General features: G+C 33.8%; 1 protein-coding gene across 1 annotated transcript; it reads right to left on the bottom strand.

The window, feature by feature from the left end:
- Nucleotides 1-387: 387 nt before the first annotated feature.
- Nucleotides 388-23040, bottom strand: LOC139527297 (uncharacterized). The gene is made up of 4 exons (XM_071322651.1): nt 22899-23040; nt 3395-3587; nt 2021-2399; nt 388-1022 (listed from the first exon to the last, which is right to left on the bottom strand). Exons 1-4 carry the CDS (start codon nt 22957-22959, stop codon nt 432-434), a joined length of 1224 nt encoding a protein of 407 aa, XP_071178752.1. The 5' UTR covers nt 22960-23040; the 3' UTR covers nt 388-431.
- Nucleotides 23041-24625: the final 1585 nt, after the last annotated feature.

Below are 24625 nucleotides of genomic sequence, written 5' to 3'. Positions count from 1 at the left end.
ATATGTATTGTAACGGACAGTAAACAAATCACTTTCTTTGTGTATATGAAACGAATATCAATTTTTATTTTGTGTCTAACGATGTAATTCTTTTAGCATGTCATTGTTTGTCATTCATACATAACACTAAAAATAACCATGTTCAACTTGACCAAGCTATGACCAAATCACTGCACTAAACACATATCGATATGACGACGTTATTGCCCGTGTTTTTTTATGATACGAAATAATTGGGGTTTTCCACTCTTTTTTTTTTGGGGGGGGGCTTTATTTTGATTGTTTTATTTCGTTTATTCTGAAACGTTGTCAAATATTTAGTTATTTTTGTTAACTAAAGACTGGTTTTATTGAGCAGTTGTTATAAAAGAAATAGAAAATAGATCGTTTAATATTTTTATGGAACTCTTTATTCAACACCAAGCAGAATTTTATTTTGGAACAGCCGTCATGATATTATGTAAACAACTAGTGACGTCATTTAAGGTTCCGACACAGAAGTACGTTCTGTAAACATACTGCCGAACCCCTGTACCATGAGGTCTCTTATAGAAAATTACATTGAATTTTGCAGTCGTATCAGCGAAATTTCTAATTTTGTAGAAATGACTGTCGTAATCTTCATGCCTATCTGTATCCTGCCCTGGTGGGGTATACGCTCCTAATGCATGATTATGGTCTGGTGTCGATCGAATAACTGGTAAATGGCTGCTATGATAATTTTCGGCAAGCCTTGTGGTTGGATTAAATGAGAATTGTTCTGAAAATTCGTAGGTCAGGTAAACGGCAGGTGATTCCATCTGAATAAACAAGTCGTCTTGAGGCCAGTTTCCTCCTATCGTAAAATTTGATACAAATTCAAAACAATTATTGATGCCATGTGTTCCTATTGTTATCTTCTTATGGAAAGGATAGTCGTAAGTTGAACGGTAGCCGTGGTGTGCTGGACACAATCGTCCATAATTACAATCATGTTGTGTTCCTGATGTAGGCTTAACTGGTTTCCAAAAGGCTGGATGAACCTGTCAAAAGATTACGAATCAAATATAAATATATGCTGCTCCCACTTCCGTAGCTCCTGAGATCATCCCTAGTTTTTGATGGGGTCGTGTTGTTTTTGTGCCCCTGTTTTCGACATTTTGTTCATGCATCATTGTCAACTTAACGGAAATTGAGGCGACTGTCGTACAAGTGAGAGGTTTAGCGCTATAAAACCAGATTCAATCCACCATTTTCTATATTTGTAAATGTCTCTACCAAGTCAGGAATAGTACAGTTGTTGTCCATTCGTTTGATGTGTTTTATCAATTGATTTTGCCATTTGATTAGGGACTTTCCGTTTTAAATTTTCCTTGGAGTTCAGTATTTTTGTACGTTGCCGACTTTCGTAAACGCAAAATTATGTACTAGTATGTATTGTAATTTATGCAGGACATTTTGCAATATTAATACTTAGTAGTAGTAGTCAAATCGTTATATATATACAAATCAGGGGTTCGCGCTCTCAATTTTTTTCCCTGTAATTTTTCCCATTCAATCCTTCGTATTCAAACAGTTGTTTTGCTTGTCATTTTTTTCTTAATGATTTGACCCGTCGCATGTTTATACTTCTGGACTTAGTCGCGAGTTGGACCTTTGTCCTACATATGTCACAACTGTTAGTTGTGTTAAGGTGAGTACTATATGTTAAATCATAGCGTTGACAGTTTATCCTTAAAGTATACACAACTCTTTTGAACCTTTTACAAATCGTAGTTCTTTTTCTATATATAGATATAGGAAGATGTGGCATGAGTGCCAATGAGACAACTCTCCATTCAAGTAACAATTTATAAAAGTAAACCATATACATTGTATGAATATTAATTTATATTAGGTACAAACAACAGGTAAAGTGGATATCACAATCTTTTAGGAGTGGTATGAAAACATTAAAATAAAACTTAAGTAAAGTCGACATGTTTTAAAATATTTGACCTATTAAGTAAATAATTTTTGTGGCATCACCATATTTACTTACCTGGCTTTCCATTACATTTCCATGAACATGGACCCAATCTATACGAGTGTGGGTTGTTGGGCTTGCGGCGTCACAAACACCACCAGCTTCCGTAGGGTTGTAACACTCGGTGTATTTGTTAGTGTTGCATGCCATCTGCATCTGACGCCCGTGATCCCAAGAGTTGATAAATTCTTTGTTGTTCCATGTAAGACTGTCCACAGCGCCACCTGTTCGTGTAGAGGAACCGATATATATTCCATGATTTAATACAGTCCAGCGGCCTTCAAAATGTTGACTAGTTGATAAGCCATCACGGTGTTCAGAGCTGTGAAATGTCAAGTAATGTTGAATGGCGGCTCTATAATTATTTCCAAAAGCTTTTTGGAGATCAGGATACCTATAAAAAGATTCAAATAAGGCTACAAACACGGTTTGTGACATACATGTAGACGTAAATAGTTCAAAAACGTTTTCACAAATTTATGTTATTCATTTGAGTCATCTTATTTCTGATTAATATCTTTAGACGTAATCCGTTTTGTCGTGTTGTTTGCTTTTCTTAATTTGCAGGCATCAATTGTCGATATAATGGTCACACATTGTCGATATAATAGTCACAAATTGTCGATATAATGGTCACAAATTGTCGATATAATAGTCACAAATTGGGTTTACTCACAACGTGATAAAAGATCCAGTGAAGTAAGTTAAGTTAATTCGAAAAATCATATTAAAACTGATGTCTGAAAGTTTTCAAATACAATACAGTCAACTCCATTCTGTTGCAAAAAAAAATAGAAAATGCCGCCGAATCATACATTTTAAAATCAGTCAAAAAAGCATGATTCCAAACCATCAAACGAGGTATTGATGGTCTAACCTCTATTCAGAGAGATCCAGTCATAAACAAAATAACAAACCACGTTCCATTAAGAAAAAAATGTTGTGTTTGTGAAATTTTATTATCATTTGAGTTCTCCTTTTTCCTCTTTTAACACATTTATTTTTACGAATTTTTTATGATTTGTACAACAAGTATAAATCAAAGAGAGGGACGAAAGATACCAAAGGAACAGTCAAACTCATAAATCTAAAACAAACTGACAACGCCATGGCTAAAAATGAAAGACAAACAAACAAACAGCACACATAACACAACATAGAAAACTAAAGAATAAACAACACGAACCCCACCAAAAAACTAGGGGTGATCTAAAAGTGTTTGACGTCTGTCCGTTTCAATCTAATGTTTAAGTTGTAGATTTTTTAACAAAGTTAGTCACATCTAGCTACACGTTATACCGACAATAATAATCATATGAAAATTGACTTGCTTTATTGAGTTCAGATGTACGGTATTGAGGTAGTCTTGGAAGTATCTGTTAAATGTACCTTGCAATGTACTCTTTTGCATGAAACTGTCCCGATGCCTGCCATCCAGCATCTATGCCATGCGCAAGCCAGTGTTGCTTAGCAGCTTCCGGTGTACTAACACCATGTGACATCACTTCATGGTGATTGTTAGAATAAAAAACAGGATCAAAAACTTCAGGTGATGCAAAGTCTACAGCCTCGACATGAGATTCTGAAAAAGAATAGTGTCAATAAAATTATTTTTACCACTGTGATCCACATTTCTAATACGTATAAGGTAGTCTTAACCTGTGGAGGAGTTTGATCCACAATTCTAATACGTATAAGGTAGTCTTAACCTGTGGAGGAGTTTGATCCACATTTCTAATACGTATAAGGTAGTCTTAACCTGTGGAGGAGTTTGATCCACATTTCTAATACGTATAAGGTAGTCTTAACCTGTGAAGGAGTTTGATCCACATTTCTAATACGTATAAGGTAGTCTTAACCTGTGGAAGAGTTTGATCCACATTTCTTATACGTATAAAGTAGTCTTAACCTGTGGAGGAGTTTTATCCACAATTCTAATACGTATAAGGTAGTCTTAACCTGTGGAGGAGTTTGATCCACAATTATAATACGTATAAGGTAGTCTTAACCTGTGGAGGAGTTTGATCCACATTTCTTATACGTATAAGGTAGTAGTATGAAATGGGGTCAGTCACCCACCAAAAACCCACCGGAAGCCACGTCACAGCTAATCCTCTTAACTATGACGTTAAATCCGGTCTATAATCTCTTAATCCTCTTAACTGCTACTTAACATCCTGGTTATAATCCTCTTAACTGAAGTGGATTAATCTCCTAATCCTCTTAACTGCTACTTAACATCCTGGTTATAATCCTCTTAACTGAAGTGGATTAATCTCTTAATCTTCTTAACTTGTACTTAATATCCTGGTTATAATCCTCTTAACTGAAGTGGATTAATCTCTTAATCTTCTTAACTTGTACTTAACATCCTGGATAAAATCCGGTGGGGGGAAAAATTAACGGACATGTTTTTTAATCCCCCCTACCCTCCTACGTATTATCTTGTAAACGTGGCATACACGTTGAGACATGCACGTTAACATCCTAAAGTTTAATCTTGTAAACGTATAATCTAAATGTAAAAAGTTTATAAACTAAGAAAAAACGTTTACTATATAGCATACATCATTAGTAATTTCATAAGAACAAACAGTATGAATCTCCAAAATTTTAATATGTATACACTTTTAAGAGAAAGAGAACTAACAGGGAAGATCAGACGATCACGAAGAGGTCCCAAAAAGACTGCAAATTTGAAAAGGAACAGGGTTGATAAACTTCATCATGAAGAACTATCTCGGTGTCCAGTAGAAACATGGCTTCTGAAAAACGGTTACATTGTTTGTATTCTATACAACTTTGAACACCACCCAGAGTTTATTGAAGATCTATATTTTTGTGGATGTTACTTTGATGCAGTGTTAGCAGACTACAAGTTTATGGATCCTGTCAACTACCAATAAGAAAAAAATCCATGTATATCATTTACATGTGTACAACGGTCCTTTTAAGGACCAACAAATCATTCAAAAAGAGTCTATTATTGTTGTACATGATCAGTTCGTTTTTCTTCTCCAACGAATATGAAATATCTACAAAAGGTTCACAACTTGTTTATGTTCGAAGAAAAGAAAACTAGATTGTATATTTTATTACATTCAATTGATAAACATACATTATTTCAACTAAAACAACAATATGATAACAAAAGTTTTCATATTGAAAATTGGAAATTACATCTTCTTAATGAAATTCTACTATAAAATATAGACATATATATATATTTTGTGTATTTAAAAAAAATATATTTCGAGTTAAGATGTCAGAGAGGATGAACACAGAAAACCTTCAAACAAAGTGGTGTTTTTTCGGACAGAATGTACCAAAAGCAGAGATCGTGTATTTTTGTCAGATGATAATAGTTTTCATAATTGTTATTGCGGCAGTTGTTAATTTATCAACACAAAATGGGAGTATAGAACTATGGGTTAGTTTATTAAGTGGTTGTACTGGTTACATTTTACCAAACCCTTCTATAAATAAAATATAAATGAGATTCACATAAAAAGAAGGGAGGAAAAAAGTATTCGAGTAACCCTCCTTTTAACAACGTGACCGAAACGTTCACCATACGTTTCGTTTATCTCTTAATGAATCATCATGAACAATTTAAGCCGCTACCACAACTATAAAAGCACACAGTTATATCAATGGCACAGGCACAGGTTGATTTATCCAAAGAGGTGTACGGTTGTGACTTTGATCACTTGCATACTGATTTATTCAAGAAACAGATCGAGTGTTTAATTGATGAAACAACAAAAGTGGTGGTGAAGAAAAGAGGAAAACATACTCGAATACAGCTTGTTGTTAAAGGGGAAAAGATTCTGATCACTAAAGAAAATTGGACGAAACTGTGTTATCTAAAGGACAGCATCTTATTTCTTCATTCATTTATAGACGAACACTGATAGTACAATGGTGGCAATTAAAGTTGGTATGGAAAAAAGACTGCTTTCAACTATATTATTGTTTTCTTTTGCTGAATTATTGGATGAAATGGTGCAACAATTATCAAAGAAGTTTTGTCAGGGATGCAAAGTGGAACATGGATCACAACATAGACACGAATGTTTGATGGATAGTGAACTAGATAAACTCGAAAAACATTTTGATCAGGCGTTCTGTGAGTTTAAATACAGTCACATACTAGGAAAATACAGAGAAAATGTGAGAACATTGACCTTGGAAAATAGTGTCGTTTTAAACTTTTTCATTCTTCATGTTTTGTTCATGGACACGCTTCGATCAGAAAAAATGAAAGTGAGTGTTTATAATTTAATGGAAAGGAAATTAAAACTTGAAGGACGTTTCACACAGTAATATTGTATTTTGTGTAAATATATGTATATTTCATTGAATAAATTTATATTGATGTGGAATTTTTCGTTGTGTATTTATTTTCTGGTAAAGATACAAAATGTTATATCATTTCATAAGTTTTCGTATTCATTCGTATATTTCCGTATGTATATATATTTCCGGTAGTATTCGGAAACATTCGTTTATTTCCGAATGTAAAGTAATTTCCGATCATTTCCGGAATCGTTCGTTGATATCTGCTTTTTCATTCCGGAATTATTGTGTTGATTCCGTATTTTACTTCATTGGTTGCATTTTATTGTGTACTTCATTTCTTTTTTCTGGTTATGTATTTTGTTTCTTTTTTTTTTCTTGATGGTGATGTATTTTGATTCTTGTTTCACTCTCTGGTGGTATATTTATTTGTCACATAAAATAAACCAAAATAATTAGAAACATCAGTGTATAAAACAAACACATATCTCGAAAAATAAACACAACGACATAAGACAATTAAGGTGTAGACAACAAACAAACAAACAAAAAAACAATGTGTGAAGACCAGGAGAAAGTGCTTTTACCATTTCAGTCACCGTGTTGTATACAAATAGTTGGACCTACTCAGTCAGGAAAAACCATGCTTACATATAAAATACTAGCTCAATCTGAATACCTATTTACAAAAACACCAAAGAAAACCATTTATTGCTACTCTGCATATCAGGATTTGTTTTCAGAGATGGAGAGGAAAATTGAAAACATAACTTTTCACGAAGGTTTACCAACTAGTGAGGAAATTGATAAATGGTCAGAAAATAAAGAACATATGATTCTTTGTCTTGATGATTTATTGTGTCAAGCTGCAAACTCTAGTGATGTTTTAAATCTTTTTACCGTTAAATCTCATCATTGTAACATATCAGTTTTGTTTTTGATGCAAAATCTTTTCCCTCCTGGAAAATGCATTCGTACTATTTCGTTAAATGCGACATACATAATCTGTCTTAAAAACCAACGTGACAAACACCAGTTATCAGTATTAGGAAGGCAGATTCTCCCAGGTCAATTAGACTATTTCATGTCAGCTTATGAAAAAGCAGTTTCTTTAATATATGGATATATTATTATTGATTTGTCAACACACACAGATAAAAAATATTTATTGAGAACAAAAATTTTCAAAGGAGAAGATCCAGTAATTTTCGTTCCGAAATGAGTAAACAAGTTTTAGCCCATGTACATTTTTTATCACTTTTAATTTCATGTGAGGAAGAACAGAAAATTGCATTGTTGAAGACCATGAACGATAAACAATTTCAACTTTTAGTTGAATGTTTTTTAAATGTGTTATGTGGGGTATTTCCGCTTAGTCAATCAGATAAAAAGAAACTCATGAGATATAAAAACATTATTCGGAAAATAACAGATAGAGAGACAACACGTATTCAAAGAAAACAATTGTTACTTAAATATCGTAACATTATTTCTATCATTGTTAAACCAATACTTGATACAATTTCAAAATGACGAAAGAAATGATTCTTCTGCCAAAACATAGATATGAAAGTATAATACGAACAGAAAACACTGAAAGCGATAAACAAACTAGTGCTAAGGAAGAAATTTCACCCCAGGAGGATATTAAAACAGAAAAAGATAGTTCAGATGATTTGAACACTTTGATCGAGTTAACCATACCAGTGAAATACAGAGAAAAGGCAAAAACACTATTGCAATTTCTTCAGAGTCAGTCTACAATAAGTTGGAACAAACATGGAAAAGTTAAGATCAACAACGAAACTGTACCAAACTCTCATATTGTTGACTTATTGCGGGATGTTGTCATTCCTTATGGATGCAAACAACTACCAAGTGGAAATGAAATATTTTATGATTTTCTTAAAAATATTCACATACCTATGGGACTAATTTCAAATAGAATGAGAAAACAACTGGTTCAATCTGATATACAAACAACAGAGGAAAATGAACAATTAGCTGAAAGTGAACCAGAGAAAAATAAGAAGAGGAAGATTAATAAACTTTTTGTTAGGAGGGAACTCTCGAGACTGTTTGAAGAAAAACCTAAACTAAAATGGAAAAGATTCAAACTATAGCATCATTACTAATGAACAATTGATAAAATATGTTATTTTCTATGTCAAAATAAAGATGGATAAAAAAGTGTTTTTTGGTTTTTCTTTTAATTTTATTTCCATGTTACAATCTAAAAACTAACTTGAGTTGTTCCATATACTTTAATGTAAAAAATAAATCATTAAAAAAAACAGCAGAAAAAAACAATAAAAAAAAACAACAACAAAAATACTTTCAATGTACCAAAAAAAACCATAATATATATTTTTTTTCATTTTCAGGTACAACCCCAATATTATACACTTTGATTTGATAAAAAAAAAACCTATAAAAACTATTCTTATGATTACTTTTAATAAGACTCTTGTAGTTGTTAGAAGTAACATCTTATCAAAATAACCTGAGTATGAATGAGGAACTAGATTCTCTCCTGAGTAAATACTATTATGACGTTGGAGGACCAGCTTCATATGCTTCTGCCGAAAAACTATATCACATTGTAAATGCAGAGGGCAAAAAAGTTGGAAGATATAAAATAAGACGGTGGTTAAATTCACAAGATAATTACAGTTTACAAAAAACACCTCGTCGTTCTTTTAAAAGAATAAGAGTTTACACTACGGGGATGAATAATTTGTGGGATGCTGATTTAATGGACCTAAAACAATTTTCAAAAGAAAATGAAAATTTCAAATACGTATTAGTTGTTGTTGATTGTTTTTCACGCTATCTTTGGTTACAACCATTGAAAAATAAAACGGGAGAGGAAGTCACCTCTGCATTTAAAAAGATTTTCACTGAGGTAAAACCAGAAAAAATTCGAACAGATAAGGGACAAGAATTTCTAGCAAAAAAGACACAATCGTTATTTAAAAGTAACGGTGTCCGACATTTTTCGGCTCAAAATGAACTTCATGCAAATTATGCTGAAAGGGTCCTACAAACTATAAAGAATAAAATTTTTCGCTTTTTCACAAAGAATAGAACTCACAGAAATATTAACAACTTGCAAAATTTTGCAAAAAGCTATAATGGTACTCCACATAGAAGTTTACAAAACATTGCACCTAAAGATGTTAATTCTGTCAACGAAAGTGATATCTGGGGAAAAATGTATTTAAGTAAAACAGAGAAGAAACCAAAAGAAATAAAAGTACAAACAAACAAAAAGAAACGGAGGAAAAAACAATTCAAATACAAAATCGGGTCTTTAGTTCGACTGTCAAATATTGCTCATATTTTTGATCGATCCTATAGCCAAAGATGGACGGAAGAGATATTCAAAGTGGTGCAAAGATTCAGACAACAAAATATTGATCTTTACAGGCTTTCAAATATAAAAGGAGATGAATTTATAAGGGGGACCTTTTATGATAGTGAGCTCCAAAGAGTAGAGAAAGATGAAAATAGTCTTTGGATAATTGAAAAAATTATAAAGAAAAGAAAAAGACGAGGAAAAACTGAGTACTTGGTTCGTGTTCAAGGGTGGCCTCCTTCGTATGACGAATACATACCAGCAGAACAAATTCAATCTTTATCATAATGGAACATATAATTTTCATTCGAAGTGATCAATCAGATGCATATTACCCTAATAATTCACCGTTCAAGTTCAAAGTGTGTTTAAATGAAGTTTTACACTTACAAGGTGAATGGAAACTGGGAATATTAGATTTTTACATTGATCAAAAAGTTACAAAAAAGAACAATCATCAATTATACTTGTTTTGTGATGTATGCAGTGGAGTAAATGTTTTCCCTAATATACAATATTCACTTTTGAGAAGAATATTTCCCACGGATATGAGTACATGGAATTATATTTTTTCTTTTCCAATATATTTACCAGTAAAGAAAAACGAAATTCAAGTCTTAGAATTTCTTATAAAAGACGAACACGGAGAAAACGCTTCATTTTTGAAGAATAATTTGTCGTTTACACTACAATTTATACCAAGCTTATTTTAGCGCAGATATGACAAATACTGATAAAATGTACATTCCTAATGTTAATCAATGGACAAGATATTATCAGAATGTAGTTAGTGGTCAATCAAATGCTTACGTAAATCATATGAAATCTGGATATAACAAAGGATCGCAATCGGGATCATTTATGATACCAATTTCGAATAAATCTTATCCAATTCGTGCAGAAAAAGAAAACAATTTTGTTGTGCGTTTAGTGTCACCTAGTGAACAAATTGTAAATCAAGCAAAAGAAGAGATAAAAATTGACGATGAGAGTATAAATAAAACGGACAGAAAGAGAAAATATCATCATTCGCCACAAAGCAGAGGAGGTGAAAAGAAGCCGAAGAAATCGAAAAAAGATAAAACTGTTAAAAAACATAAAGGGGATATATTTTCAACATAATGTCCTTGTTAACAAAAGAGAATTTTATTGAAGCACAACTGTCAGAGTTACAGATTTTTGAGATACCCCCATACCAAGTAGGTGTTGAAAGTATAACATACGAGGAATGCAGACCTGTTAGTCAAATAACCGCTTACAATCCTATAGAATTCGATCTATGTGCAAACAATGGTATGGACTATATTGATCTTAAAAGATCAAAACTATACGTGAAATTAAAAGTGAAAAAAGCAAATGGTGAGGATTTACAAGATGGCGATACGGTAGGACCTGTGAACTTATTTTTACAGTCGCTTTGGTCGCAATTGGATGTTTATATACAGGGACAAATGGTAACGTCTAGTAATACGTATTACCCGTATAAATGTATGATGAAAACGTTACTGCAGTATGGCCAGGACGCAAAGAGTACACAATTATCTTCTAGTTAATACTTAAAAGATAGATATGGTCACATGGATGAAATATCGACAAACACTGGACTGTATGAACGCAGAAAATTTATTTCTAATTCAAAAACATTAGAAATGGAGGGACCAATTTTTTCCGATATCTTTGAGATGGATAGATACCTGTTAAATATGTTATCCCTTAAACTAAAACTATACCGCAACGATCCAAGTTTTTGTTTGATGTCTGGAGAAATTGACACCAACTACCATATTTCTTTGGAAGATGTCGTGATCAAGCTTTGCAAGATCAGACCTAACCCAGCTATAATTGTCGCTCATTCAGAAGCTTTAAAGACAACAAATGCTAAGTATCCTTTCACAAAAACTATGATGAAAAATTTTACAATCATGCAAGGAAGCACCTCGTTAATCGTAGAAAATGTTTTCCAAGATGTGAAACCGAAAAGTATTGTGCTCGGAATGGTTTCTTCAACTGCTATGTCTGGAGCATATACAAAAAACCCATTCAACTTTATGAATTATGATTTAAAACAGGTGACTTTGTTTTGTGACGGAATACCAGTTGATGGCATACCACTCAAACTTGATTTCAACGAGAATAGTGGTGCAACGAACGTTTCTCCTTATGTAAAAATGTTCGAAACACGAGGAAAGTGGATGTTGGATACGGGAAATGAAATAACACGGGCTGAATTCAACAATGGATATACACTTCTATGCTTCAACTTAGAACCATTCTTTTCGGATACCAAATATCTTTCACTACTGAAGCAGGGAAAAATACGATTGGAATGTCAGTTCGGTACTCCATTACCAGAAACAGCTGCCTTACTGATTTTAGCTGAAAACTATGGATATTTTGAAATAACTGAGAATCGACAAATAAAGATTGAACACTAACATTTCCATGTAAATTGAACTTATCATGACTATAACTGTTTGTTTTTATTGTGTACATCTATCTTTTTTGTAATGTGTGTTTTACTAATAAATATATTCAAATAAACGAAAACAAACAACTGCGTTCATTGATACATTATGTTTTATTTCAATCAGACAGGATGCAAAAAAAAAAAAAAAAAAAAAAAAAAAAAAAAACAGGAAGAAAGAAAATATATATGTAAAAATACAATACATGAAAAAAGTAACCCAATTACCCTCAAACATACTATTGAAAACTATATACACTAAGTTTTAATAAAAAATATGATGCATCTACAATCTCCCTCACTATATGTAAAAATCATATTTAAATCACCACAAATTTTGATATACAAAAAAAATCCCCCACTTCGTTCTCTTGTTATAAATACAAAAAGAAAAAACAAAACAAAACAAAACAAACAAAACCCCCCCAAAAAAGATTAATGAATATTTAAATTTATAATTAAATACATATAAACAATAACCCTCAAATGAACAAATAATAACATCCCTCAATATATGTTAAATTAGTATTTAAATCACCACAAATCTTGATTTAGAAAAAAAAATTCAACAAAATAATATCACAAATACGAAATAGTTATAACAAATAGAAAATAACAAATAAGATTTGAAATGTCTTTATAGTCCGGCCGATTGGTGCAGATATAGAGCAGAATTGCTCACTTGATGAGGAAAGCATGAAACTTTGCAGAGTAGTTCTTGGTTATATACCCTTTGATTTCAGCTATGGACCCGCTCTGAAAAATCCAATATGGCTGCCATTTTCAAGATGGCGGAAAAACGGTATAAATATCAAGATTGTCCTAAAGGTATTCTATATAATTTCGGAAGTTAAAGTAATGATTCTTCAAAAATGGACTTCATGTTCTTGAATTTGTTATCAATTAATTTTAAAATATAAAAAAAATAATTTGGTTATTTCTGTAACACATTCGCAAATTTCGCTGCATATACAAAAACAAATATCGAAATTCAAAATGTTAATCAATATGTTACATGTTACTCTTTAAACGCTTTCAGTTTTAATAGTTGGAATGAAATAGGTTGAAATGAGTCGATTGAATGTTAATATAGGTCGGTTAAATGTGATGGAATAGTAGGTAACTCATCTGAACTTTGAGGCAGTGCCGAGGGCACATTGTCTCGTGTCTCTTCAATGTCACGTCTTACGTCACTTATCGCGTTTTCATCTGCCGTACCCACTACATCGTCAAATTATTCTATGTAATCAATAGGTTTACCTTTCTTCAGGTGGAATAGGCAATTGTCATCATTTAAAATGGTTAAGGGGCAACTATTTGCTTTTCCAACTACGTGCGAAACCAATTCGCAACTATTCAGCGAGCATGGTCCTAAAATGCACTTCTGGTCAGCACTACTATTAGTTTTAATGGTAACAGTCATTTCTGAGTTTGGTGGAACTGTGATGGTTCGTTTTATGCAAACTTGCTGAGTTGAAATCTCGTTTCCACCGTTAACAAATGCCGCATTTATCACTTAATTGTTGATGGTAATTGTGGGAGTACTCAGGTTTATCACTGCGCTCAGTGTGTCCAAAATATCTAGCCTAAGTATAACATCGTTTGTTAATGGCTCTTTGCACACATCCCATTGTCTGTTCACTCTATTAATGTCGAGAGTCGTTCTTTATAATCTTCCCAATAACAAGCTGTTAACCCAAACCACGTAGCGTTACGTTCTCAAAATCTCCATTTTCTGCCGGAATTAATTTCTCATTTACTAATGTTATCATTGCAGCAGTGTCCAAATTCATGCTCACATTCTGGTCATGTATAGTACCTCGTACTGCTGAGCTCTTTCAAATGGTTCGTCTGATGACAATATCGGACGAGGCCGTGGGCCTCTGTTCGATTTTGTGATGAGGTGATGTTTCATGACCAATAGACTGTGGAATCGTGTGTTGGCCTACTGTCCCGACCCTTTGCTGTTTAAAGACTCCATTGTTGGGGTTGCACTTTGATTTGCTTCGTATCCTTGTGAAGGTGATCGTTGTCTGAAATAACCGGGATTTCTGGAGTTTGCCCGTGGAGATGTTAACCGTTGTCTTTAGGGACTACTAGTATATGATCTCTAGCTTAGTGGGGTTGTTGCTGATTGATAGGCATTAAGCTTGGGTGTATTTCTATCATGCGATCTACCGCAAATGTATTGCTCAGGAGATCTTCCACGTGTATATTGATCAGGTGATCTTCCATTGATCATGAACTGGTGATCTTCCATGACTATTTGATCAGAAGAACCGAGTTTATACTAATCGGTCAATCCACGGTTATGCTGATTAGTTGAAAGCATAACATCAGCTAGTTATGTGACAATTTGTGTGAGGTTATGCCCCTCATTATCCCAAAGTCTGCTCATATTTCCTTTATCGGTCGGTGATACTGCGCCATCAGCAAAGTAGACTTGTCGATGGTTATAATTGTCACTTTTTTATCCATACATCGCCATCTGGTTTGCTATTGAGGTTTTTAGTTGATTTAACGCCTTGTTGGAATTTTCTGGGTTCCTCTTTATTACATGCCTTTGTCTTTACATTCTCGACGGAATGCTTCGGTTCCAATCTGGTTTGATCGTCTTTCTTACTGAAGCTCCAAATGAATGCTTTTTTTAAGGCCTTGGAATCGTCATCTGTGCGAGCGTACTCAAAGTCAACATCGGCCTGCAATATGGGACCTACACACATTTTTCTGTTTCCCCATTGTCATCTACCGGCAGTTCGTTCAAATTGGTAAATGAACGACTCCCAAGTCATGGATCCTCTCCAATTGAGTTTTTTTTGCATTTTTGGGAGCTGTGGGCTTCGTCTCCGGTCCCTTGCACCAAGATTTTCTTGCCATCGGGTATATTCTCTCTCCAATGAGGAGTCTGAAGAATAGGTGTTGCCACCCTCTTTTTGGTTTCCTCTGCCCTTTCCTAGATCGGTCAGTGGAGTCAGCTTGCTGTTATGGGAAGCCTGTCATAATTGGAGTGATAAATGTGGGATTTGCCATTGACTCGACGGGGATGATACTGTAAGTATGCACTACATTCAGCATTGGAGAAACTTGATAGAATCCACTTGCAGCCAATTGTTTCTATAATTGAGTGCTGCTCTGAACCAAATATTATTGACTCATAGTAGATGGTAAGTGTTTATAAGAAGACACATAAGCCTGTTGCTGGTATCCTTGATAGGTACTAGAGGTTTTTAGTATGTTCGTAATTGGAGATTGTTGTTGAATAATTTGAACTGTCTCATACAGGGCCAAGGACCCTGACATAGGACTTTGACTTAAGGTGAAGACACCTTCAACAGAGTTGGCGCGGTTGCTGGTTCATGCGAACTATAATTGGGGAAAGACCCAATGCATGGGTTTTGTTGTGTACTTTTGGTAAACATCCATTGTACTGGCTAAGGCCAAATTTTGGCTTAGATGATGTGTCCATTGCAGGAATTTTAACTTCTTTATTTGGATTGTCCACTAATTCATTTACAACAGATGCCAGTTGTTGGAAGGTACCCTACTGTTCAAATGCACTTTTAAATTGAACTGTGTCTACTTCCTCAGTTGTTGTCAGCTTGTCCATTCGTCTCACCACAGCATTGAATATCTTATTGGTCTGACCATCAATTCCGCCAAGCAATTATTGTGGTCTATCCTGTCTTCAGACTGCTGAAGTTGCTGAAATATTGCTCTCGTCTGTTCGTTATTAATATGCATTGCCTCTTTCTGTTCAGCTTGAAACGTAATGAGACCAACACATATTTTATCAATTCGTGATGATTTGCTCTGTTTTATATTGCTGTGGGTTTCTCCATATCCCCAAGTGATTCAGTTTCTGCCATTTCAATGTTCTTGTCCTTGTTATCCTCAATTCCTGTCATTTCACTGATATGTGTTTAAATCATTCTCAATTCGCAGTTTAATATCTCAAATCACAGATTTTATGTGTGACCCAAGACAACAAATAGTGCAGCTTTTAATGAAAGCTACTACTGCAGTTTTTTATGAAAGCTACTACTTTGTGTATGAAATGACAAGCAAGGCAAAATCAAAAAGGACAGATACTAAATGACACTGTACATCAATAAAGTGTTTATATTCATGCCAATTCTCAATAATGAATATTTGCTCCTTTTTAAGGCGGCCATTTTGAAAATAGCCACCATTTTGTATTTCAAAGATAGATCAAAACAAAATCTTGCTAAGTACACCAAGTCATTCAAATATGTTGATTTTGTGCTTCCAGCATCAAATCCGCTGTGGTTTGTGTAATACTAGAAAATATTTTAGAACGTACGGCAGCCATCTTGAAATAAACCGCCATATTGAATTTTGAGGGTGGGTCCATAGCTAATATTGCTCAGTACACGAAAATGTACCATCATGCAAAAATTGGTGCTTTCCTCATTATTTGAGCAATTTTTTCACCGATCGGCCGGACTATTAAACGTTTTACATGATGAATGTTTATATGTTATTTTTAAGTCCAAAGGCTCTCGTTGTCACACCATCATTTAAAATCCATCTTTTATCATCAAAAGGAACTAATGATTTTTTATTAATAGTTTTGGAATATAAAACATGGCTTTCGCTTCTTATAATATTCATTTCAGAACGTGTAACAGTTTTATCGAAAAGACAATTTTTATACATTTCATGTTTAAGTTTTCTGGATGCAGTTTTTGTTACTCCTTTTGCAGTATGCTTTTCTCCACCTTCAAAAGAAAATGAATACATCTTCGATCTCAGTCCAACAAATTCACTTATTGGGGTTCCACTTGTTTCATCCTTGAATTTACCTATTACTTTTTTATTTTCGATATCATGTAAAAAATGTTCTGGTGGATAATCACTCGTATCGTACATATCTTGATATTGATGCATATCTTCATACACATCTTCCGTTTCAACGTGATATAAAAAGCTATCAGTATCAGAAAAACACACACGAATTTTATCACCATACAGAGATTTCATATGGTTATAATGAAAATCGTACATCAAAAACTTGGATAAGTCTAAAATGCAAAAACCTACATATATTGGTTGTTTCATTAAAACATTCACACGTTTTTTCTCTACTGCCACCAAATTTTCGTTAAATATTTTGCAAGATGCGTAGGATGGTTTCGCTGTTTCTTTGTTAAGTTTCTCTTCCGTGTGACAAAGTTTTACATCTTTATGCTTGCGTGTATTGAGGAGAGTTCGACCAAAAATTGAATTATTCATCAGCTTATATAAACATTTTTCAAATTCATTCTTTGCATTTTTCCTTTTTTCTGTGTTAAAGTCTATATACTTCTTCAACCAGGGACATTGTTTAAACTTGAGTACTCTATGTATCTTTTTGATCTTCAATCCTAACTCTACGTATAGTTGTAAGTTTCTATAATGCACTATGTACTTTTCCTTGTCGTATAGGTTAGGAACGAGTTTTTCAATCTTTGTTAAACATTGTTTTCCAGTTAAATTTTGCAATAATTCCGTTGAATACGGAGATAAATGTTCTACTTGAATATGCTTTCTTTCTGGAGCTAAGGGAAAATCCGAATGAGAAGAATGAAGTGACGTAGGATATTCAAGGTCAACTTCGAAAATGTATCCGTCTGAACCGTCAGCTTTTAATTTTGTGATATCTAATTTTATTTTCTCCTCCTCGGTAAGCCAGTTGAAGTGACCATACGGGAGACATTGAGACATGTTTCAACCGTATAAATTGTTTGCGTCTAAATAAGATAAATAGGAAGTAGGTTCAGTTGGTTCATACGTATCGAATAAGTATGGATTGTTTGCTTTAGCATATCGATGAAAAATACTAGATACACCGCCTCGTATTCCCTTCTCTACAAACAACATCATATCTATATCAGTGATTAAATCGAGTACAATTCCAGTTTTCTTCAACATGGCACTCCAACTAAATACGGGGGTGGTGAAATAATGACACGGATCCAAATCATAGTCGTGTAAAGAAATGTCTCTAAATTTTTCAAAAACATCTGCCAATAGAGCTACATCCATTTTAAGATACACATCGGAGTATTCCCCTAATGTTTTTACTTTCAGTTTGTCCCACACTGTTTGCGCAAATTGATAATCTTCATCAGATATGTGAGTGTCTCCTAATTTGTTAAAAAAATCTTCTTTGGATGGTAAACAAGGTTTTTCCAATTTCTGCTCGGTATCGACATAATCATAGGGGAATACTCCTTTTCGTAGCAATAGAGAAAATACATCTGGATCCGGAAAAGTTTTAGATAAGTAATTGAAATGTTTTTGTCCTTCGTCAGCTAGATTTTTTGTTAAAGTTGCTAGTGAACTGTTTAAAAATTGCAAAGAATCGATAAAACGAAGATTTCCTATAGAAAATGACATATATTTTTCTTTGTTGTGTGGAATAACAGTGATGTCTTGTTCCTTAAACTTTCCTATTTTACTCATGATGAGATTTGCATCAAATCCTTTCAAATTATGAATAACAACAGGTATAAATTTCGGTATTTTGATCTGTAAATTACAGTTATTAGAAGAAATGCCCCGAATGGACCCAGTCACGTGATCGTGTTCTTTGACTTTGTAATTTTTGCTGCTGAAAGCTTTTTTACATACATAACATTTTTTGGCATATTTGTAGTCTAGTTTATCATACTCAGTTATTATCATTGGTTCGATGCGGTTAAGTATGTCTCTAATTTCTTTCTCCTCTTCAAGAAGATGACGGATAAAGTTCTCCACAACATCAGGTCCACGGTATATGACGGGTGGTTTGTCGTATCGCTTATCAATTGACACTCTTTGATATCCAAAACTGTACGGTTCCATTTGTTGGTATGTAGTTGTACTTGACATGTTTGGATTCGGATGACAAGTATCGACTTTCCTTGTTAAACACTCAAAATCAGCATAGATTACAAACGGAATTCGGGCGGTTTTCGCATATTCTTTGAATTCCAGAACTTCTCCCTCCTTGGGAAGTGTAATTTTCTGAAAATCAAATTTTCCACAGTCTGCTTTATGCCTCTCTAGTTTGCATTTATCAGTAAATCCTTGCAAACAAAGATAACAAAAAAAAATGTTCTTCGCGATGTTTCTTTGTTCTCGATAAAAACCTGTTAAAGTTGTTTATCAGCATATAGTGACTTTTGTTGTTTTCTTTAAAATATAACATGTTCACATGATGACAAAAGGTTTTCTTTGTGATGTATAACGGGTAGATTTCTCCTTCTTCGTATCCAAAAATGTTAACTGAGATAGTGTTATTCTGTTTTTCAAATTGCGATATTTGAGATAACGGAGTTGGATACTCGATACCAGTCATGTTAACCGAGTTAACAAATGGAACATAATTCTCTACGTTTTCTGGATTTCGTTGAAAGTTATGCATACTGGAAAGAACAGTCCATAAAAAACATTTGTTGTCCAAGTTCTGAATGTTGAGTATACAGTTCGATCTTTTGAGTGATGTTGGTAGTTCCAAATAACTACCTCCTTTTAACGGTTTGTACTTTGTGACGCACAGATCGAGTTGTAAAACCTCTTCAAGTTGCCATCCACTCCCATTCTTGATGAATTCTTCGAAAGAAATGAATACTTTTTGAAATCCTTTATTCAACTCATGAGGTATTTCACTAACACCAGATTGTAAAATGGTACTCACTTTACTATTGAAATGCGGTTCAGCTTCGTCGTATTTTCCATCTGGTGAATATTTAATCATTCTTACATGTACACTTATATAAAACTTTATATTATTTCTAAGAAGCCTGTCCTCTAATATTTGCACAATATCCACTTGTTTTTCTTTGAAAAATAACATCAAGTCATATCTTTCTTCGTTGTTGCTGTGTTGTAATTGAATATTTTCCACACCATCGTTCAGAGCTGTTGTTGTTAACGATCTTTTCTCTCTTGCATTGCGTACTCGTTCCTCGGGAAGTTGGTCAACATCTTCTATCCTCTGGCGTTTACGTGGGGGTTGTACGTCATCTTCCTTCTGTACGCTTTTCTTTACATCATGTTTTCTCTTCATATGTTTAGTTAAAACATCTTTTCTTTTCGTGGTGAAACCACAATGTTCACATTCATAGTTTATATTCGAATGGTTCTGTTGATGTCGAATTAAATTATCTATTCTTGCATACTTCATACCGCATGTTCGGCACTGAAAATTTGATACATTATCTTCATCTCTTACATTGTCATCTTTTCCCGTAGGAGTTTGATCAAGTTGTTTATCAGTTGGATTTTGCTGTTTAACTGATTGTAGAACTGCATTAAAGTCCTGCGCTGACAGCTGTTGTAACTTCTGTAACACATCATGTGGAATAACTTTTACCAGTTGGTCAATCATATGTTGGTTAAAATTTTCCATCTTGAATGAATGATTGAAACTAGTTCACATTGCATTATATACTAAGGGATGTAAACTTGGATAGGTCAACGTGTATGCCACGTTTACAAGATAATACGTAGGAGGGTAGGGGGGATTAAAAAACATGTCCGTTAATTTTTTTCCCCACCGGATTTTAACCAGGATGTTAAGTACAAGTTAAGAAGATTAAGAGATTAATCCACTTCAGTTAAGAGGATTATAACCAGGATGTTAAGAAGCAGTTAAGAGGATTAGGAGATTAATCCACTTCAGTTAAGAGGATTATAACCCGGATGTTAAGTAGCAGTTAAGAGGATTAAGAGATTAATCTACTTCAGTTAAGAGGATTATAACCAGGATGTTAAGTACCAGTTAAGAGGATTAAGAGATTATAGACCGGATTTAACGTCATAGTTAAGAGGATTAGCTGTGACGTGACTTCCGGTGGCGGGTTGGTGGCGGACTGACCCCATTTCATACTACTTAAGGTAGTCTTAACCTGTGGAGGAGTCTGATCCACATTTCTAATACATATAAGGTAGTCTTAACCTGTGGAGGAGTTTGATCCACAATTCTAATACGTATAAGGTAGTCTTAACCTGTGGAGGAGTTTGATCCACAATTCTAATACGCATAATGTAGTCTTAACCTGTGGAGGAGTTTGATCCACATTTCTAATACGTATAAGGTAGTCTTAACCTGTGGAGGAATTTGATCCACATTTTTAATACGTATAAGGTAATCTTAACCTGTGGAGGAGTTTGATGCACATTTCTAATACATATAAGGTAGTCCTAACCTGTGGAGGAGTTTGATCCACATTTCTTATACATATAAGATAGTCTCAACCTGTGGAAGAGTTTGATCCACATTTCTAATACGTATAAGGTAGTCTTAACCTGTGGAGGAGTTTGATCCACATTTCTAATACGTATAAGGTAGTCTTAACCTGTGGAGGAGTTTGAATCACATTTCTAATACGTATAAGGTAGTCTTAACCTGTGGAGGAATTTGATCCACATTTTTAATACGTATAAGGTAATCTTAACCTGTGGAGGAGTTTGATGCACATTTCTAATACGTATAAGGTATTCTTAACCTGTGGAGGAGTTTTAAATGTGGACAGCTTATGCATTGACATAATTCCTTTTTCTAATAAAAGCATAGTTTAATCTTATGATTAGAACTTAATTTCCCCCCTGATATTACTTGTTTTTTTAATAGATTGGAAAGACAATCTAAATTGTAATCTGGAGCTTAAAATATATTGACAAGGTTTATGTTCCGTTAAAACCGGAAGAAATCCTACGCTTAAAGCGATATAGTTATATCTTTTCTCAACCACATATACATTTGTGTATCTTACTGATAGATTGACCTTGTTTTAAAAGTTTACATTTATATAGAATCTATTAAATCAATTTGGAGTGGTACAAAATTTAGACAGAAATTTCTTCATATTTTTTTCTTTTTTGTTTTCATTTCCGTATTGTTTTTTGTCAGTTAGTACTATATTTTTGCATTAACATTGGCAGTCAAAACGCATAGTTCTTGTGAACACTAACAACTTGTCATATATAATAATTTCCCTTTTTCTATCACTGTTAGAGGTCTCTGCACTATAAAATCATTGAACACGGGATGAACAAATTGACCCCGAAAAGACATAGAAATCATTTTAAATAGATATAGGAAGATGTTGTATGAGTGCCAATGAGACAACTCTCCATGCAAGTCACAATTTTAACAGTAAGCCATTATAGGTCAAGGTACGGTCTTCAACCCGGAGTCTGCGCTCGCACCGAACAGCAAGCTATAAAGGGCTCCAAAAAGTACTAGACTAAGTTTAAAACCATTCAAACGGAAAACCAACGGTCTCATCTATAAAAAAGTCAATGTAGCCTGAAACAGATGCAACCTTAGTTTCTCGATGATTTCTTAAATACTTACTGTCACTACACGAGACCGTGGATTTTTAGACTACATTAAGTCACAGAAGAAAAACAAAACATTTCATTTACATATTTTTCTACTATACCCATTTAAGCTTGGCATCAGAACAAATAATATATCTTATCACGTTGGTGTTTGCAGCATTGATTATTGAACCGTAGCTCACTTAACCTCTAGAATCAATTATATCATGATATGAAGGACAATTAAAATGTAATTCCAAAAGAAGGTTCTACAAATAAAACCGAGGTGAAGAGTTTTGAAATTTGAAATGCCTCAGGAAAACAAGGTATCTTGGACAGTTGCCGGTTTGTATGCATGCAATATGTCACTATAGTTCCCTGCATATTTTTGGTGTTTTCTAACATTCCGTTAGTACCCTTGAAGTTGCCTTTGTTTAATGTTATGATCATTTGTTACTTACCTGATATAAAAAGGGCTATCCAAATAACAAACACCATCATATATCGACTGATCTTCAACATGGTCGTCTCAGGTCAGAGTTACATAGTATACTAACGTTAAAGTATGGATAAGTGTGTCACTGATAAGAATTAGTCAGATGATATACAATGTTGTGTACTTATTAATCCTGTAAATAAAACCGTTAATTCTAAAAGATTTCCAATTAACACTCTAATTAGATCTTTTAACATATGATTTTTTATTGGTATACATATTTATTTGGTATCAGTCAGTTAAATATTTTTGTTATTATACATATGCGCATTCACAGTTGTACAATATGTCGATACCTGTATCTTGGCATTGCACAATTTCTTGCTTTTCTCTGACTGTTAAATACACTACATCAACTGGAAGTGTTTACTGATTGATACTTTAGTCGTAGATACATGATTTTGATTCGTAGACATTGGCTTTGAACTAGCTACTGTCATACCAGAACTGTGTTGCTGGAATTTTTTTCTGGTATTTCATTGAACCTTTTTGTTTTCCAAACAACAGGCACTTTAAGTGTATACTTCCCTGGCAAAATGGCTTCATGTTCTATAGCTGATTCGTCCAATCGAAAAGCACTGAAATGGGATAAACCGGCAAAAGACAGTGTGTGTATTGTGCATGTATATCTTTTAATCTTTATGTTCTTTAATCTAACACCAGAATCGAGAGGATTAAACATAGTATCAGATCATGAAATAAAATCCGTATAACATGTATAAGCTCATAAAAAAAGAAAATAAACATCAATTTATGTGCTGTACTTCATCGTGACTAGCTTGACCAAGAAACTTTATCCTGAAGCGAACGGACGCACGGTCTGACGAACGAACGGAGGCACATACCAGAAAACATAATGCCCCTCTACTATCGTAGTTGGGGCATACAAATACTATCAACCAAAGAGTACGATGAAGAGATCTTTACAGAATTGAATTTTATTTCACAGCAACCAATTGCAAATAATTTTATTTAAAATCATTAGTTGTCACATTACTACATAAGTGTCCTTACAAACAACGGTATATTGCTGGGTCTTCCAAGTGATCCACGAAACCTCTTTCTAAATTATTAACATCTAGTTTATCAGCAATCAAAGACGGGCTTCAGAGTTATTGTGGATGTGGATACTTAAAAATTCCAAAGATCTTTTAGAGTACATACAATCTAACTCTCTTTCATCTTGTAACAGTATTAAAACATTTGACTTTTCTACTCTGTACACCAGTATTCCACATTCCAAACTAAAAGACAAATTGAAAGAGTTGATATTGCATTGCTTCGTAAAAAAGAGTGGCCAATGTAGATACAAGTATGTTGTCTTGGGGAGGGATAAATTCTACTTTGTAAAGGATCACTCTGATTCGAACAAAAAATTCTCTGAAACTGATATTATCAAGATGCTTGATTTCTTGATTGACAACATATTTGTTACGTTCGGAGGACGTGTTTTTCAACAGACTGTCGGCATTCCAATGGGAACAAACTGTGCCCCTCTACTTGCCGACTTGTTTCTTTATTATTATGAGGCTGACTTCATGCAGGAACTTCTTAGGAAGAAAGATAAAAAGTTAGCAATATCCTTTAACTCTACTTTTCGCTATAAAGATGATGTTCTTTCACTAAATAAATCAAAATTTGGTGACTATTTGGAACGCATCTATCCAATCGAGCTAGAGATAAAGGATACTA

This window comes from Mytilus edulis, chromosome 6, assembly GCF_963676685.1.
Source record: "Mytilus edulis chromosome 6, xbMytEdul2.2, whole genome shotgun sequence".
Lineage (NCBI taxonomy): Eukaryota > Metazoa > Mollusca > Bivalvia > Mytilida > Mytilidae > Mytilus > Mytilus edulis.
This window is presented reverse-complemented; position numbering and strand designations above follow the sequence as displayed.